The sequence below is a fragment of the Brassica oleracea genome, chromosome C3, assembly GCF_000695525.1.
Source record: "Brassica oleracea var. oleracea cultivar TO1000 chromosome C3, BOL, whole genome shotgun sequence".
In the NCBI taxonomy this organism is placed as follows: domain Eukaryota; kingdom Viridiplantae; phylum Streptophyta; class Magnoliopsida; order Brassicales; family Brassicaceae; genus Brassica; species Brassica oleracea.
Window position 1 is genome coordinate 28,034,325 of NC_027750.1, and position 16,528 is coordinate 28,050,852.

Below are 16,528 nucleotides of genomic sequence, written 5' to 3' on the forward strand. Positions count from 1 at the left end.
CTAAACCCTAAACCCTAAACCCTAAACCCTAAAATCTAAACCCTAAACCCTAAACTCTAAACCCTAAACCTTAAACCCTAAATCCTAAACCCCACCCTTTAACTCTAAACCCTAAGTTTGTGACTTTTGATAAAACATTAAATGCTATTTTTGTGACTTTTGACCTTGAATGCTAGTTTGGGAACATAAACTTGATTTAGTGTTATTTTTGTCTTTTTCTCAAACGGAAATAATAACAAAGAAAACAAAAAACAAAATATTAACTCTTATAAATAGAACAAAACTTGGATTCAGCCTAAAACTAGCCAATGCATTGCCATAGTTATATTGTTCTTCATTGGCCATCGTAATGGATCCGATTTTTCTTCTACAAATTTTACAAGATTATACTTTCAACATATGGTTTGATTTTACTCCCATAGAAAATAAAGAATTTGTTTCTGTTAAATATCTACAACCAGAGCCATGTTTGCTATTATGATGTTTGCATATATTATGGTTAATAGTATGAAGTTGTTCTTATCTTTGAAGCTCCTTGGTGACAAAATCAGCTCCAATCGTGGATTTGAAGCTCAAAACCTAAGAGATAAAACAAAGATCATGTTCTAATCCTTGCTAACGGCAAAGTTTTTTGTTTTAAAAGCTATTTTTCTTTCTTTAAGTTTTATTTCTTTTTTTTACTAATCTTAGATGTCAATGTCAATTTGATTGGTGCTAAGAATAGAGGTGAATTAAACAGTTTACCACAGGGGGTGAAACCAAGTTTTGTTCCCGTAGATACGATGCTACGAGGGTAGAAAGAAACACAACAAAGCAAGACGGCATCAAAACTAGGTTTTGCTTTAGAGAGAGAAACAATAGGCGAAGACTTTTTTTCTGAGTCTTTGGATAGTAGATCGAGACTTTGTTTCAACTATGAACATTTACACATCACCATCATCATCATCAAACACGTATTCTCTCTTCCTTTCCCTTTTTTCACCAAATCGTTATTATACTTTTTGTTGGATAGGATGTGTAAACGGCTTAGCTAGGCACTTAGAACATCTAAACGTTCCGATTTCATTTACCAAAGCAATAAAAATATATATATGTGGATTTTAATCACAATGTCGATCAGATCTAGTATTTTGTTTTGACATCAAATGACTATTCTTTTGTCGATAAGATCTAGTCATCTAGGCAATTTACTTAATTAATTAAATATTTATGCGTCCGATTAATATCATATGTGTAAAAGATCGTTTATTAAAGGATCGTTTATTATTCTAACCTCCGACGTACAGTGCTCCACTGAAGTTCTTCATGGAAGACATTGAGAAAACCCAGACACTTTCTGGTAAATTTGTTAAAATCCAAGCATATATTGACTTCCTCAATGAGGAGAAGAGTAAGATCAAGGATCTCGACCTTCATATCTGCAGACAATTCTTGAATCATGGTATATATATATCATTTATATTTTATTTTTTTAATTAATCGTATATATATTACTGATCAGTCTTTATTTTCTGTTTGTTGAAATATAGTTTTACGGCTCTTGATGTGGAACATGATATTGTTTCAGCAGAAATAAAGGACATACTTAATCAAACGGGAATTACCGACGTGGACGTATTGCCTAAAGAGATGATAAGAGTCTTTGAGAATCTAAGAGCATCAGCATTAGTGTTCACAAAGTATTTTTTATTATTACTTTTTTTCTGTTTGATTTTTGTTTTAAAAAAAAAAAAATTATTAATCGGAATAATCGCGGGCCGCCACGTGTCGTGGAGCCCGCGCTATAGTGATGATCCGGGTTCAGTGCAGTGATCATTGCTTTTGTTTATTTTAATATTTTTTTTTTCGAAAACTTTGTCAACTCCCACTGATGCTATGCTCTAATAAGTCTCAACCCAACTAACACTGTGCGCTACAAGAACCACAAATATCGATGCAAAGTCAACTAGGATTATTAGGGCAACAAGTATGCGGCCAACAAGGATTGGGGCAACAGGATTAGGGCAACAAGCATCAATGCAACTAACGGCAATGCAACAGCAAAGAATGATGCAAAGTCAACAAGGACTAGGGCTACAAGTATATGTGACCAACAAGGATGCATGCCACTAAGATTTGGGCTACAAACGCCAATGCAACAGAAAAAAATCATGATGCAGATGCAAATGCTACACCAACAGCAACAAAGATTACTACAAATGCAACAAGAGATAGGCCAACAAGGTTACAATGCAAGAAGGATTTAGGGAACAAGGATTAACCTACGTTCTCGTTTGGGGTTTATTTTATCAACTGGTTTTTGGAGACTTCTTTATAATAATACTCATGGGATGGTGCTCGTTTGTATGAGTTTCCTTGGTTTTTATGAGCTAATCGGTTTTGTTAAAGGTGGGAAAGCTGTTTTTGCTTTCTTCGTTGACTTATACTGAATAGATGTTTTATATTTTATTTTGAGTCACTTTGATAATAAAACAAAAGCTATTGGTTTAACCAAGTCAACTCAAATCACAAGGTTTACTGTAACAACTCTTAATAGGCAACGGCCTTTAAAGTTTGTGTTTAAAAAAGAAAATCCAATTTTATCAAGTGCCTTTTTGAAGATTACCTTATAAATATTTATCGGATGACCTTATTGAATCAAGGATTTTAGAGAATTCAATTTCAAGGTTTGATTGTAAATCTAAGAAAATCCGAGATTTGAGTCTTAAAATTTTTGAAGTCTTTTGAAATTTTTTTAGAATTTTTGGAAAACCTTTTTATTTTTAAATTACTATAATTTAATATTTTTTCGTTTTATGAAATATATAAAATATATGAAAAAAAATTGGGGTTTTAAATAATATTTTTTTCATTTAAAATAGTTTGATTTTCTTTTTAAAAATGTGAAGTAAACTTTTTTATTTTTTAAAAAAAGTTTCAAATACCATCATCATAGGAGGTGGTATTTCAATTTACTGCTTTTCCACTATAAAATATTCTCAAAACCCCCCCACCAAATCCCATTTGATAGATTTTATTGACAAAAATAATATTTTCCAATAAAGTAGAATTTGAAAGAATTAACACAAAGAAATAATCCAATAAGCTTACATTTCACATAGAATGTATAAATGATAGATACAATAAGAGAGAATTTAAAAATAAAATGAAATCCTTTCAAATCCTTGATCTAATAAAATCTCCTAAGTGGCTTTTGCTTTCTATATTGACTTAAACTTTATGTTTTCTACCTTTTGATATTTTAATTTGGCTCAGTTTAATCCCATGGAAAATAAAGCTTTTTGGTTTTCATGTTGTTTGTGATTCAAACTCAGTATTTTCTGTCAGAAAAAAAATTTATCATTTAAAAATATTTGTAAATGTGTTTCAGAAAGAGATGACTAAAATTTCAAAATAATTTTAAGAGATATAGTAAAATACAAAGTCAAACGTGAAAACCTATTTTCTCGTTAAAAATCCACAATTTGCGCAAAAAAAAAAAAAACAAGGCTTCAAAATATTCCATGTTTGAAATTATTAGAAGAGCACAAACAACATAAAACTACTCATTATTAATTTTGTTAGATTAAAAAATTATTTCAAAATATAAAATACCAAAAAAATATATTTGTTAAAGAGATTTTTGCATATAGTGAGGGGGGGAATATGGCGCAAATGCAACGAGAACCTGTAGAGTCCGTCACCAAGGAGACGACGGAGAAGAAGATATTAGACGGAGGATCTTCTGCCTCTAAGGCGTCATCGTTCAAATTCAACGCTCAGGCACCGGAATTCGTACCGCGATCACACGCCACCGCACTAACACCGCAGGTTTCTCCGATCTCCGGCTACTTCTATCCTTGCTTCCACTACAACGAACTCTCCATAGGAGGATGCAGCGGCGGCGGAGGAGTTACCGGCGGTTCTCAGTCGTCGGACTGGATCTTCGTCGGAGGAGGAGATCCCGTTCATCATCAAAATATTCATGATCCCACGGCTGCGTTTTACGTTTCTAATCCGGTGGTTCAGTTTCCGGCAAATCAGAACTTGTCTTCTTCGTCAAAGAGCTTGCTCTCCGACGATCTCCGCCTTAAGATCGTCAAACAGGTTCTTACATTTTTTGTTTACTTACTGGTTATGTCATGAGATCAGTTTTACAATCTTATAATATGAAAACATGACAACGGATATCTTGTGCTATTTACGTTATTTAAAATTTTAAAAATACTATAAGTTAATAACATATATAAATTTTGAAAATTAAATTTTATAAATATATGTAAAATATACAAATAAATAAAAACCAATATGGATACGCAATAGTATAAATTAATTTAAAACGGATTATAAATAGTAAGAACTAAATGAAAATGTTAGTCTTAAAAATCTTTACAGTTTGTTTTCAAAATTTTCTATAATTTATATCAAAAAATGAAAACTGGATAGTTTTAGTATAGGACTAAGATTATAAACCATAATACTATAACTAAATATATATAAAAATAATGTTTATGAATTTAAAATGATTAAAATATTTATTTTTTATTTAAAGGTTTAATAACCAAAATTAAACTAACGAAAACTATATAAATAAACTCTTAAAATGAATATGAAAATAAATTATAATTTTATTAAACTTTAATCCGGCTAACGAACAGAGCAGTTTAAGCTCACCTAATTGCACACAATGATCAGTCAATAGGAATCATGAATTTCTTGACTCACAAATTTGTTTCAAATTATAGGTTGAGTACCAGTTCACGGACATGAGTCTCCTAGCCAATGAGTCCATCTCAAAGCACATAAACAAAGACCCTGAAGGTTATGGTTAGCAGCCCAAAATCGGTTTTTAATTACAATCCTTCCGTTTTCTGAAACACTCTTGTGAAGATCTTCATAATGAAACACTCTTGTGAAAATCTTCCCTTTTTTTAATTACACACTTGTCTGTCTTCTATTTAAACTCAGTGCCAATATCTTATATTGCTTCGACCAAGAAGATCAAGGCTTTGACAAGTCATCACCACTTAGTTGCATTGGCTCTACGCTCCTCTTCTAAGCTCGTAAGTTTCTTTCTTTACTCCTTAGTCCTTAGTTAGTAGTTGCGATCAAGCTAGCTATTTATAAGATCTCAAGTGTATATATATATATAACTGAGATTTGTGAAGGTTGTGAGTGAAGACAACAAGAAAGTCAAGCGTAAAATTCCATTTACTGACAGAGACAGAGAAGAATTACAGGTAGTTGATTATCATGAAAGTCTTCATTAAATTTATATTAATCAACTATATATCAATTATTTCTTGTTTATTGTTTCTCCAGGGCCGGACTGTTGTTGTAGAAAATTTGCCAGATGATCACTCTTACCAGAACCTAGAGAAGATCTTTGGAGTTGTTGGAAAGTAAGAAGGCTTTTAAAATTTTACTTCATATACTTTCACTTCAACTTGGCGTTTTCTAAGCAAATTAACAACACAACAAGTGTATATTTGTTTCAGCGTTACGGCCATTCGAATCTGTCATCCTCCAGAATCCAACACCTCACGTCCAAAAGGAGATTTCTTGATGAGCAACAAAGTAGGTACCATTATCTTCTCTGTTCTTGAGCTTCTAATGGATTTAAAGAGCTTAACATTCTTGTTGTTTTAATCCAAAAGATTCACGCACTTATCGAGTATGACCACACTGTTGTCGCGGATAAAGCTGTGAGTGAATCTTTTCTTCTTTGATCCAAAAACTCTGTTTAGTACTTAGTTTCCAAGATATACCAACAATGTGATCCATACCAGGTAGAGAAGCTGAACGACGAAAGAAACTGGAGGAAAGGACTTCGTGTTAGGCTGCTTCTTAGATGCTCGGTAAATCAATGACACTCTTATTTCTCACTACTCAAAAAAAACCCTCTTAAATTAAATCGTCGTTAACTTGTCTTTTACAGCCAAAATCAGTTCTCAAGAACAGAAGAAACTTCGATGGCATCCTAATCGATGATGAATACCCTTCTTATGAATCAGGAGAAGACTCTCCACGTCTCCACTTAACCGAACAACAGCTTGATAACGACGTTAGTCTTGCTTAAATCCCTTTAAATTAAGTCCTTTCATAAATAAATAGAATTTCTTGGTGTGCACGTTAGGGTGATGAAAACAATATTGGTGGACTATGGGGAAAAGGGAGAGGAAAAGGACGGGGACGATCTCCAAGAAGCTATGCACTAGGAGGAGGAGGAGGAGGACATAGCTTCGGGATCGGGCTCGGGCTTGGACTCAGCATCGGCTCGATGTCACGGAGCCTCGGCCTCCATGAATCTTCATCTCCCAAAACAGCTACAAAGGGACCAAGAATGCCTGATGGAACCAGAGGGTTCACTATGGGACGTGGCAAAACCTTCTATCTCACTCTCACCTAACAATCTCTAAATCATTCCCTACCAACGACGACTATTATAGTATTATTCATTATTATTACAGAGGCAAAAGCTATAAAATTAACCAAATAATACGTGTGGCTTTGTTATGGGTTCACATAAGTAAGGACATGACTTTGGGATAGTGTATGGAACTATCAAGGCATGGTGAATTTTTTGAGGGTTCTTCTTACTTCTTTATACTTTTTTTAATCCTCCAGTGTTCTTTTGTGTGTTTTGATATATTTATTTTTGTGAGATTATTTTAATAATGAAGGGTTATAGCACAATGATTGCATGTATCATTGGCTAATGTGTGATTCGAATATTGCTAGTAGACTAGAAAACTAATCATTATAACATTTTTTTTCATTTTGAAAAGTATATAAAAAGAAGTATGATCAAAATAAATAAAACATGAAACACCAATTTCTTGAGAATTAGCTTGTTTAAACGTAACGAATGTAAATGGAACCTTGCGGAAATAAACGGATGTGATATCATTTATCAAATATGGTTTGCTGATCCTGATTCTGAGAGCGTAAGCAGAACCATCAATCAAATGATATTTATATATTTAAAGCGTAATCCTGATTTTGAGGGCGAGATTATCTGCCAGTAGTTAATTAGTAATAGATTTCAATTTAGCTTCTGCACAGACTGACCATTTGGTTGGTTACTAGAGAAAACAGATTAAACAATATTATTAACTACATATGCATTCCTATGCATTAGCAAAAAGAAAAAAAAATGCATTCCTATGCATGGACTACGATTCATGGTACTTGAATTGATAGATAAAATCTTCACAAAACTACAAACTTATTACCACCAACCACATGTCGTTCCAATTGTAAAATTAATGTTACAATGGACCACTTTTTGTTTACATACATAACAACCAACTCATATGGTTACATATAAACAAACGCATGTAGTTATGGAAATTTGGCTTGGTATGTTGTTGTTTTATGTATTGTCAGATGAACGATCTGCAAAGTAGAAATATGGTATATAATCTAATTATACGAAAATCATTTAAAATATATATCTTTGGTAAATGAATTAGATATTTTGTTCTTATTAAATAATTATTAAAATATAAATTATATTTTACAAAATCTATTAGTCTCATCTTAATTTGTAGTATTTATTATTATTACTAGGTTGAAAACCGTTTTTATTTCTTATCATTTCTGAAAGATTTGTTTTACATAAATTGAGATCTTCACAGTTCACCAATTTATGTTGAAAAATTATTAGTTAAATATTCCCCATATAAAAGACAAATAATAATGATTAAAAATACCTAAATTAAAACAAGAAAACGTATATTGCATAGAGAAGAAATAACAAAAACATATGTGTAATAAAATAGAAAGACGTGGCAAAAAAGCAACTAATATCCACCAATCAACATCTACTTCCATAAGATCAAAACCAATATAACGCGCGCAGATTCTTCAATGTCATTGCTGTGACTCTATTAAAGACCAGTGTCCCACTCCTTCTTCTGTCTTTTTGATTATTTTTAATAAAAAAAAATTATTTTGGTGTAACTGGAGAAGAAGACTATGGGAGGTTGTACCTCCAAGCCCTCCACCTCCGTGAAACATATTCCTCACGCACCAAGTGAAGCTATTCCTCAAAATGTCGATTCTACCCCTGCCCATCTCGAGAACTCACCTGCTCGTACCTCAACCGCCGTAAAGGCTTCTCCTCTCTTCCCCTTCTACACTCCAAGCCCCGCCAAACACCGCCGTAACAAGAGCGTAGGAGGGGAGAGCAAGAGCGTCACCAGCACTCCGCTCCGTCAGCTCGTGCGTGCTTTCCACCCTCCGTCTCCGGCGAAACACATACGGGATGTTCTGCGGCGGAGGAAGGGGAAGAAGGAGGCTACTCTCCCGGCGGAGGGTAAGTCCGAGGAGGAGGAGGAGGTGGGGCTGGACAAGAGATTCGGATACTCAAAGGAGTTTGAGAGTAGGATGGAGTTAGGGGAAGAGATAGGGAGAGGGCATTTTGGGTACACTTGCTCTGCTAAGTTCAAGAAAGGAGAGCTCAAGGATCTTGAGGTTGCTGTTAAAGTCATCCCTAAATCTAAGGTCAAATTTTTTTTTTTTTTTGTATCATGCAATAGAGTGCGAGCCTTAGCTTCATCAATAGTAGTGTCTTAGCTCATTAGATTTGGTTTTGGCAGATGACAACTGCAATATCTATAGAGGATGTGAGAAGAGAAGTAAAAATCCTGAGGGCATTATCTGGACATAACAACCTTGTGCAATTCTATGATGCTTTTGAGGACAATGACAACGTATACATCGCCATGGAGTAAGACAACCGTGCTGCTACTCTACATACAATGTTTGAATCAACCAGGGGACCATATCAGATTCTTTTGATTTCTTGGCTTGGCTTACATTTAGTTTCATACAACTTTCAGGTTATGCGGAGGTGGTGAACTACTTGACAGAATACTAGCAAGGTCTGCTAATGACATTTCACATTTGTTAACTTATGGATGGTCTAAAATTCTTCTTAGAGATGTGCTCTTACTATTTTATATTCTCTTTTAGGGGAGGGAAATACTCAGAAGATGACGCAAAAGAAGTGCTTGTACAGATCCTTAACGTTGTAGCTTTCTGCCATCTCCAAGGAGTTGTTCATCGAGATCTTAAACCAGAGGTAAACCTCAACTCTCGTCCTTTATTGGCCTCTCAAACCTGAAAGAGTGATATTCCCCTTACTTTGCATGTACCAGAACTTCTTGTACACTTCTAAGGAGGAGAACTCTCAGCTAAAAGTCATAGACTTTGGTTTATCAGACTTTGTCAGACCACACGAGAGACTAAACGATATCGTGGGTAGCGCATACTACGTAGCCCCTGAAGTTCTACATAGATCTTATACCACTGAAGCGGATGTATGGAGCATAGGAGTGATAGCATACATTCTCCTATGTGGAAGCCGTCCCTTTTGGGCAAGAACTGAATCAGGAATCTTCAGAGCAGTTCTAAAAGCTGATCCGAGTTTCGATGAACCTCCTTGGCCTTCGTTGTCCTTGGAGGCAAAAGATTTTGTTAAGCGGCTTTTGTATAAAGACCCACGGAAAAGAATGACTGCCTCTCAAGCTTTGAGTCAGTAACTTACTTTATTGTGAATCTGTGATGAATACTAATTAACTTTACTTAATTTTTTTTTCCTTTCTTTCTAGTGCATCCTTGGATCGCTGGTTGTAAAAAGAACATGAGCATCCCATTTGATATTCTGATCTTCAAGCAGATCAAAGCATACTTGAAATCTTCTTCTTTGCGCAAAGCTGCTTTGATGGTAACATTTTGTCTTGCAACCTTTATTCCACATTTTAGTGTTGATCCTATCTCTTAATACTCTCTCCAGGCTCTGTCAAAGACGTTAATTACAGATGAAGTTCTTTATCTGAAAGCACAGTTTGCACTCTTAGCACCCAATATAAATGGTCTCATCACTTTGGATAACATCACATCGGTATGATCCTTCCCTCTCTTCTCTATGGTAGAGAACATACAGCTCAAAGCTTAGATTCAATTTCTGTTGGACAGGCACTTACTATAAACGCAACAGAAGTAATGAAGGAATCACGCATCCCTGACTTTCTTGCATTGGTATTTGTCCTGCCTTTTGTTCTTGCATAATCTGTTTTAAGATTCAATTACAAGTTTAGTGTATTGGGTAATGACAGTTGAATGGACTTGAATGCAAAGGAATGGACTTTGAAGAGTTTTGTGCAGCTTCCATCAGTGTTCATCAGCACGAGTCACTTGACTGCTGGGAGCAGAGCGTTCGCCATGCCTATGAGCTCTTTGACATGAACGGAAACCGAGTCATCATCGTCGAAGAACTCGCTTCCGTAAGTTTGCCTTCTTCACTCCATTCACTATCATTTTTCAGCTAAGGGAATACAAACGTTTTGTAGGAACTCGGTGTTGGATCATCAATCCCTGTACATACCATTCTACATGACTGGATAAGGCACACTGACGGAAAGCTAAGCTTCTTGGGGTTTGTCAAACTGTTACACGGTGTCTCTACTCTACAGCCTTTAGCGAAAACAGGATGAGTAGGAAATGGATGTCAAGACATTTACTGATCTTGTTATTGAACTAGAAAATGGAATTGTATTAAGACACATTCCCATGTTTATACTGCAAAAGTTCCAAAATAAGAAAGAGTACTAAGCCTGGAAAGTTGTGATACAACAATAATCCATAGTGATGTTGATCCAGATAATGGCAATAGAGGTTAAGAAACCTTCATCTACAAAAGCTATTCTAAACACATGTTTCGTTCTTACATGATAACAACAATGACAAAAGTTCCAACAACTGTCATGTCTTTTTTTTACCTAGAAGAAAGCCTCTGATGCAAATCATCAGCCAACGCCTGCCTCAAACTCTGCCCATAATAATAAAACTGCCTCTCACTCTCGAGCACCCTCGCAGGCGACCCAGCTTCATCAGGATCTTTCCACAACTCCGGCTCAGGCTCCCTAGCAATCTGACACAAGTTATGCAACACGCAGCAAGCCACAATAGTCTGAGGAGCATGGTTCACTCCGACGTTCAAACTCTGAAGAATCTTCCACCTAGCCTTAAGCAACCCAATCGCTTCCACAACCACCGACCTCCCTTTCATCAGCATCCCATCGAACAGATTCTCCGGCGGCGAGCCAGAACCATTAGGCGAAAACGGCGTCATCAGGAACGAGAGGAGAGGGTAGCACCAGTCTCCAACAATGTAAGGCCTCACGTGGTGACCTCTCACGTTGATAACTTTCTCCCACACAATGTCTCCCGAGATAAGCCTCTTGTAGAGAAGACTGTCTCTGAAATGAGAAGAGTCCTCCTCTCCACCTGGCGCTTTCACGCACACGTCCCAAAAGATCTTCTTGTGATCAGCAACGACTTGGAGCAAAACGGCGTCGTATCCGTACTTGCTGTTGTAAATGTTTCTAGGGTTTAGCTTCGTGCGGCGTCTCAGCTTCACGGGAGTGCTGTCCACCGCGCCGCAGATGTTGGGGAGAGAGGTTAGCTCCTCGAACCCTTGCGTCGTTTCGATCAATCGGCGCTTGCCGACGGGGATCTTGATGAACTCCGGGTAGAGCTTGGTGGCTAAGAGGCGAGTGACCATGTTGGTGATCTTGGAGATGAGGTACGGATCTAGCGAGTAGCGGGAAGCTAGGGTTTTGGCGGAGCAGCCGTGGGCGAGGCGGGAGAGGACCATAGCGACGGCGTAGTCGGCGGGGAGGGAGAGGTTGGAGGCGGCGATGAAAGGCTGGAGCTTTTCGACGACGGTGGTGAAGACGGGGTAGGAGAGGCCGTACAGGGAGCGCCAGCGAGCGTCGCGGAGGGGGGCGTCGAGGGCCCAGATGTGGTCGTTGGCGAGGGCGCGGAAGGAGGCGACGGAGTAGTCGCCGTCGGGGAGAGGGGGAGGAGGGGAGGGGGATTGGGATTGGGAGGAGGATGAGGAGGAGGAGGAGGATCTGGCGACGGAGAGGAAGGAGAGGAGAGATGCGAGGGTGAAGAAGAGGAGAGGAGCGGCGGAGGAGGATGAGAGGAGGGAGGAAGGGGTTGTGGGAGAGGGTGAAGAGGTGGAGGAGAAGATGGTGCTTGTTGGGTCTAGGGAGTTTTGGAGGTGGAGGAGGTGGGAGAGCATCGCCATGAAAGCTTCTTCCATCTTCACTCTCTTCTTCTTTTCTCCGATGAGAAAGCTTTGGGCTTTTTATTAATTACCGAGCTGTTTGTAATACTATAATATAACTATCCGAAAGTATATTAAAAACCTGAAAAATATATTTGAAAACTGTATGGAAAATACTATGAAATACTGAATACATATTCAAAATTTGAAATATATTAAATATATATCTACTATCTAATTTCTTTAGATCGGATCGATCAATATACGAAATCAAACTGATGTCTACGAATAACAATTTGTAGAAATCTTATAGTAGTATTTTGGTTATATCCTAAATCGAACCGAACCGTATTATTTTGGGTCGGTTCGGTTTTCAGGCCCTACGCTATGTTGTATAAAGGTAAAGGACCTAAAGGTTTACAAGCGAAAATGATGCAACTGTTATAAGATAAGCATTTCATCCACTTCTTTGCCAAACTCAACCACTATAATCATCCACTCTTTTACCAACTCAAGCACTATGATCATCTATTCATCAAACACTATGATCACCCACTCATTTACCAAATTAAGCATCATCTTTGTTATTTTATGTATCGTTGTTCACTATAAATACCATCACTCATCTCACTCTTTTGTACACCAAAAAACAAGAACAAGAGTTTATAATCAAAGAATCATTACATTTTCTTCTTCCTCCTTATAATAAACTCTCTCCCTTATATTAGTGTTATTTGTTTCCTACGGATATTAAATTCTACTCTTATTTAAATTTCTCGATACTATAAATTATAAGTTATTTCATAACACGTTATCAGCACGATCGTTCTGCAATTCGGTAAAATTTATTGTATCATATATACTCTGCTATAATGGTTGGTATACCGCCTGTACTATTATTTATATTATGTTATAATGGCAGGAATACCGCCTATATTATTTATTAATATTTTAATTAATTTATTGGTCGGCCGAGGCATAACAAATGACCAAAAAGGCCCTTGATTAATCATAAGTTCGACCAAATAATTGAAGCACAGTGACCTCGGCACGTCGCTCCGGGAGGTCGCTCCCAGCTTGTTGTTCGTGTCTCATCGACACAAACCCGAGCGACCTCGGGGTGTCGTTGTGGTGACCTCGCTCTGGAGCTGGAGCGACTTCGTGTCGTCGCTCTAGGAGATCGCTCTGGGTTTATTTTTGCACTCCAAACGATGAAATGGCGAGCGACCTCGTGAGGTCGCTCTGGTAAGGTCGGTCTGAGAGGTAGGGCACATCGAATTCATGGTGTCGCTCTGGTAGGGTCGCTCCCATGCACTGCTCGTCCAATGATCACCTTTATCACCTCTTTTGAGCTCCAAATGCACCCAAATGTCTCCAAGAACTTCATGTGGTACTCCAATACCTAATAAAGACTCATGTATGCAAAATGCAACCTAAACATGGCTAAATCCTAGTCTATATGATCAAAATGCACATGGGTGAATGAATAACACAATAGAAATATGCAAGATAACAGTCGTCGCCACTAGCGTCTAGGTGTTGGCTGGATGGTCCGAGGTTGCCACCATTGATGGTTTGTCTGAGGTCGTCGCTACTAGTGTCGAGGTATTGGCTATATGCGAGGTTGCCACCATTGATGGTTCACCCGAGGTTTTCGCCACTAGCGTCGAGGTGTTGGCTAGATGGTCCGAGATTGTCATTGCAGCTAGTTGTGCGCTTGTCATTCCAGGACGGTTGGTGGTTGCAGAAATCAGGGCGTCTGGTTGCGCTATGGGTTCTGTGACTGCCGAGCTGTCTTGAGGTGAAGAAGAATCTCCTACCCCACGGTGGGCGCCAATTGTTGTTTTCATATCTGGTCGATGATGTAATATTTATAAATGATGTAAAGGGGTGGATATTTTGGTATTAATAATCAAGAATAAACAAGCTCGTTCAATTACAAGAACTAAAGATGCTATTGCTCGTCTAAACAGTTCGTCTAAACAAGTATCTTTCTATTTTATGGTCTGAGGTCGTCTGGGCCAAGCTCGCCTAGTGGTCGAGGTCGTCCAAGACTTTGTCTGTGATGAAGAGGCAATGCTTCCTTGTCTGTACTTTCTGTACGTTTCTGACTGTCCTTTCAATGAGTCAGACGTCTTCTATTTATAGTGACGTACGTTTTGTTTTCTAGCGAAATCATCGTTGTTTAACGGGTCGGGTCTGATTTTGGGCTTAGCTCTTAATGGGCCTGTGCTAAGCTCATCTCCAACACTTACCAAACAACTTCCATTCTCAACAAACATTTTATTCACCAAAGTCAAAATCCATTCGCATCAAGCCAATAAATTTTCACTAGTTCTCCCCATCATTGGTATAGAATCAGAAACCAATCATTTTCATCTAAGAATGTTGGATGTTGCTCCGCCACAGAGCTTCAAATGAAGATGTGTTTTCAAATGAGGTTGGAAATATATGTTGGATATAAATCTCTATTGACACTTAAGAATCCAGAGCCATCCCCGAAAACTATAAGTAAGGCTATACATGAATTCTAAAAGTGAGTTAGTACTTCCAACATAAGGGGGAGAAAATAAACAGCTGGAAAAGAAAATAAGTTGAAATGAATTATCATTGATCCTCGGGCTAAACACAATGTGAAATAGAAGTCCAAAAGATAATTCATTTCAAAACTTACTAAAGCAGTTGTCAGACACGACCTATATAACTATAGTGATCAAGTCACATATACCAGCTGTAAATGCTCCAATAAGAATAAATGTTCTACAAGAACAATATCAAACTGCTAGTCACGCCTGCAGGGTGGTAGACAGATTGGTTCCAAAGATAAATCCTCGTAAATGAAAAAGGAGCATATATTGATAATGGTCAAAACGAGGCAATATAGTTTTGTATGATCTCCAGAAGAGAAATTAAACATGACTGACGAAAATTCAGGTACCTGAGACAAATGAAGAGATCTCAATAAGTTATGTCATGTATGAAACAAAATGGAACCGATAAGAAAATTGACGTCGATGATATTATACATGCAAAGTAGCAGTTGATATAATAAATGAGAAAGAGGATCATGAAAGAAAGTCTATTGAAAAGTGTACACAAAGAAATGATTGGCCAAATCAGAAAGATGCAATAGACAAAGATATAAACTTCTTGTGAAATAGAGAAGTATTTGGACCAGTAGTCCATACACTAAAAGGTGTAAAACAAGTGAGATGTAAATGAACCGTTGCACACAAAGAAGGATCAATATGAAATTGATTGTGAAGAGACATAATTTCATATGGTAGATGCAACTAGTTTCAAGTTCCTTATAGTCTGGTAATAAAGGAAGAACTTGAATGAAACAATCCACTTGAAAAATGTTAATCCCTGAAAGTATAATCCATGAAGGATTGATGATATCAAAATCATGTTCCCGGGAACTCTGCATATTCGATCGAATTGAAACAAACTATTTTATGGGATATATGAAATATTATAAGGTTAACAAATGTATCCATTTGTATTTATCAAGAGATTATAAATCAATAGAATCATGATTTGAATATAATCAAAACTCCTGAAGAGTTATAGAAAAATTATATTTTGGAAGAAAACTCTTGACAATACTATATTGTTTTTATGTATTCTAAACTGGAGATCTAAAACTGAGATGTTATCATAAAGATCCTTAAAGTATTTTATTTAAGAGGCTCGTATATGTTTGGTCCTGAAATACCATACGTAAGAGTGTTATTTAAGAAAATTATTAATCTTTTTCATTACTGAAAGATGTAATTTCATATGAAAAGAAAGAAAATCATAATAGTAACTTCTATAGTTACAAATGAATAATTCGTATGTACGAGACGAATTTCTATACGATTATATGTAAGAAATTTGGTTTGAAATCCAAATAGACCAATAAACTATTGTCTAAGTCAAATGAGAATTATGGACAAGAAGTCTAAAGGACCTAGATATCATAATAGAAATTAATAGAGTTTATTCTCTTAAGCTTAATTCTCTGAAGAGAGTTGATTGGAATGCATATCCTGAAGATATTGTTTCCAGGGAAAGAAATATGATAGTAAGTGTGGTTGTACTTTTTTTCCTTATCATGGTTTTTTTTTTATCCCATTGGGTTTTTTCATGACAAGGTTTTAACGAGGCAACAAAGAACATACAAAAGATAGACAACCAAAGAGAATGTTACAATTTGAGAGATGAAAATCTATCATTGTTCTAAAGGTTTTATGACTACTCATTCGAGGGGGAGCTTACGTAGTTGTACTCTTTTTACTTTTACTACGGTTTTTCCCATTGGGTTTTCCATTACTAGGTTTTTAACGAGGCACCACGTAATACAAGATGAATGATCAAGGGAGAGTGTTATAAGATAAGCATTGAAATGATCATCCACTTCTTTACCAAACTCAAGCACTATGATCATCCACTCCTTTACCAACTCAAGCACTATGATCATCT

General features: G+C 36.9%; 3 protein-coding genes across 4 annotated transcripts; 2 read left to right on the forward strand and 1 right to left on the reverse strand.

Annotated features, from left to right (window-relative positions):
- Window positions 1-3,575: 3,575 nt before the first annotated feature.
- LOC106333183 (la-related protein 6C-like) lies at window positions 3,576-6,636 on the forward strand. Of its 2 annotated transcripts, none has more exons than XM_013771661.1 (10): window positions 3,576-4,086; window positions 4,725-4,806; window positions 4,948-5,042; window positions 5,148-5,219; window positions 5,302-5,381; window positions 5,478-5,556; window positions 5,637-5,684; window positions 5,769-5,837; window positions 5,918-6,043; window positions 6,116-6,636. In XM_013771661.1, exons 1-10 carry the CDS (start codon window positions 3,646-3,648, stop codon window positions 6,386-6,388), a joined length of 1,365 nt encoding a protein of 454 aa, XP_013627115.1. In that variant the 5' UTR covers window positions 3,576-3,645; the 3' UTR covers window positions 6,389-6,636. The 2 variants fall into 2 exon arrangements, with proteins under 2 accessions (XP_013627115.1, XP_013627116.1); XM_013771662.1 differs by having other exon boundaries at window positions 4,725-4,800.
- A 1,223-nt stretch (window positions 6,637-7,859) lies between these two features.
- LOC106335461 (CDPK-related kinase 2-like) lies at window positions 7,860-10,578 on the forward strand. Its single transcript, XM_013773983.1, has 10 exons — window positions 7,860-8,487; window positions 8,583-8,713; window positions 8,826-8,867; window positions 8,959-9,067; window positions 9,144-9,519; window positions 9,597-9,712; window positions 9,782-9,889; window positions 9,964-10,026; window positions 10,104-10,271; window positions 10,338-10,578. The coding sequence occupies exons 1-10, from the start codon at window positions 7,960-7,962 to the stop codon at window positions 10,479-10,481; spliced, it is 1,785 nt and encodes a 594-aa protein (XP_013629437.1). The 5' UTR covers window positions 7,860-7,959; the 3' UTR covers window positions 10,482-10,578.
- LOC106335462 (putative nuclease HARBI1) lies at window positions 10,559-12,166 on the reverse strand. Its single transcript, XM_013773984.1, has one exon. The coding sequence runs from the start codon at window positions 12,095-12,097 to the stop codon at window positions 10,763-10,765; it is 1,335 nt and encodes a 444-aa protein (XP_013629438.1). The 5' UTR covers window positions 12,098-12,166; the 3' UTR covers window positions 10,559-10,762.
- Window positions 12,167-16,528: the final 4,362 nt, after the last annotated feature.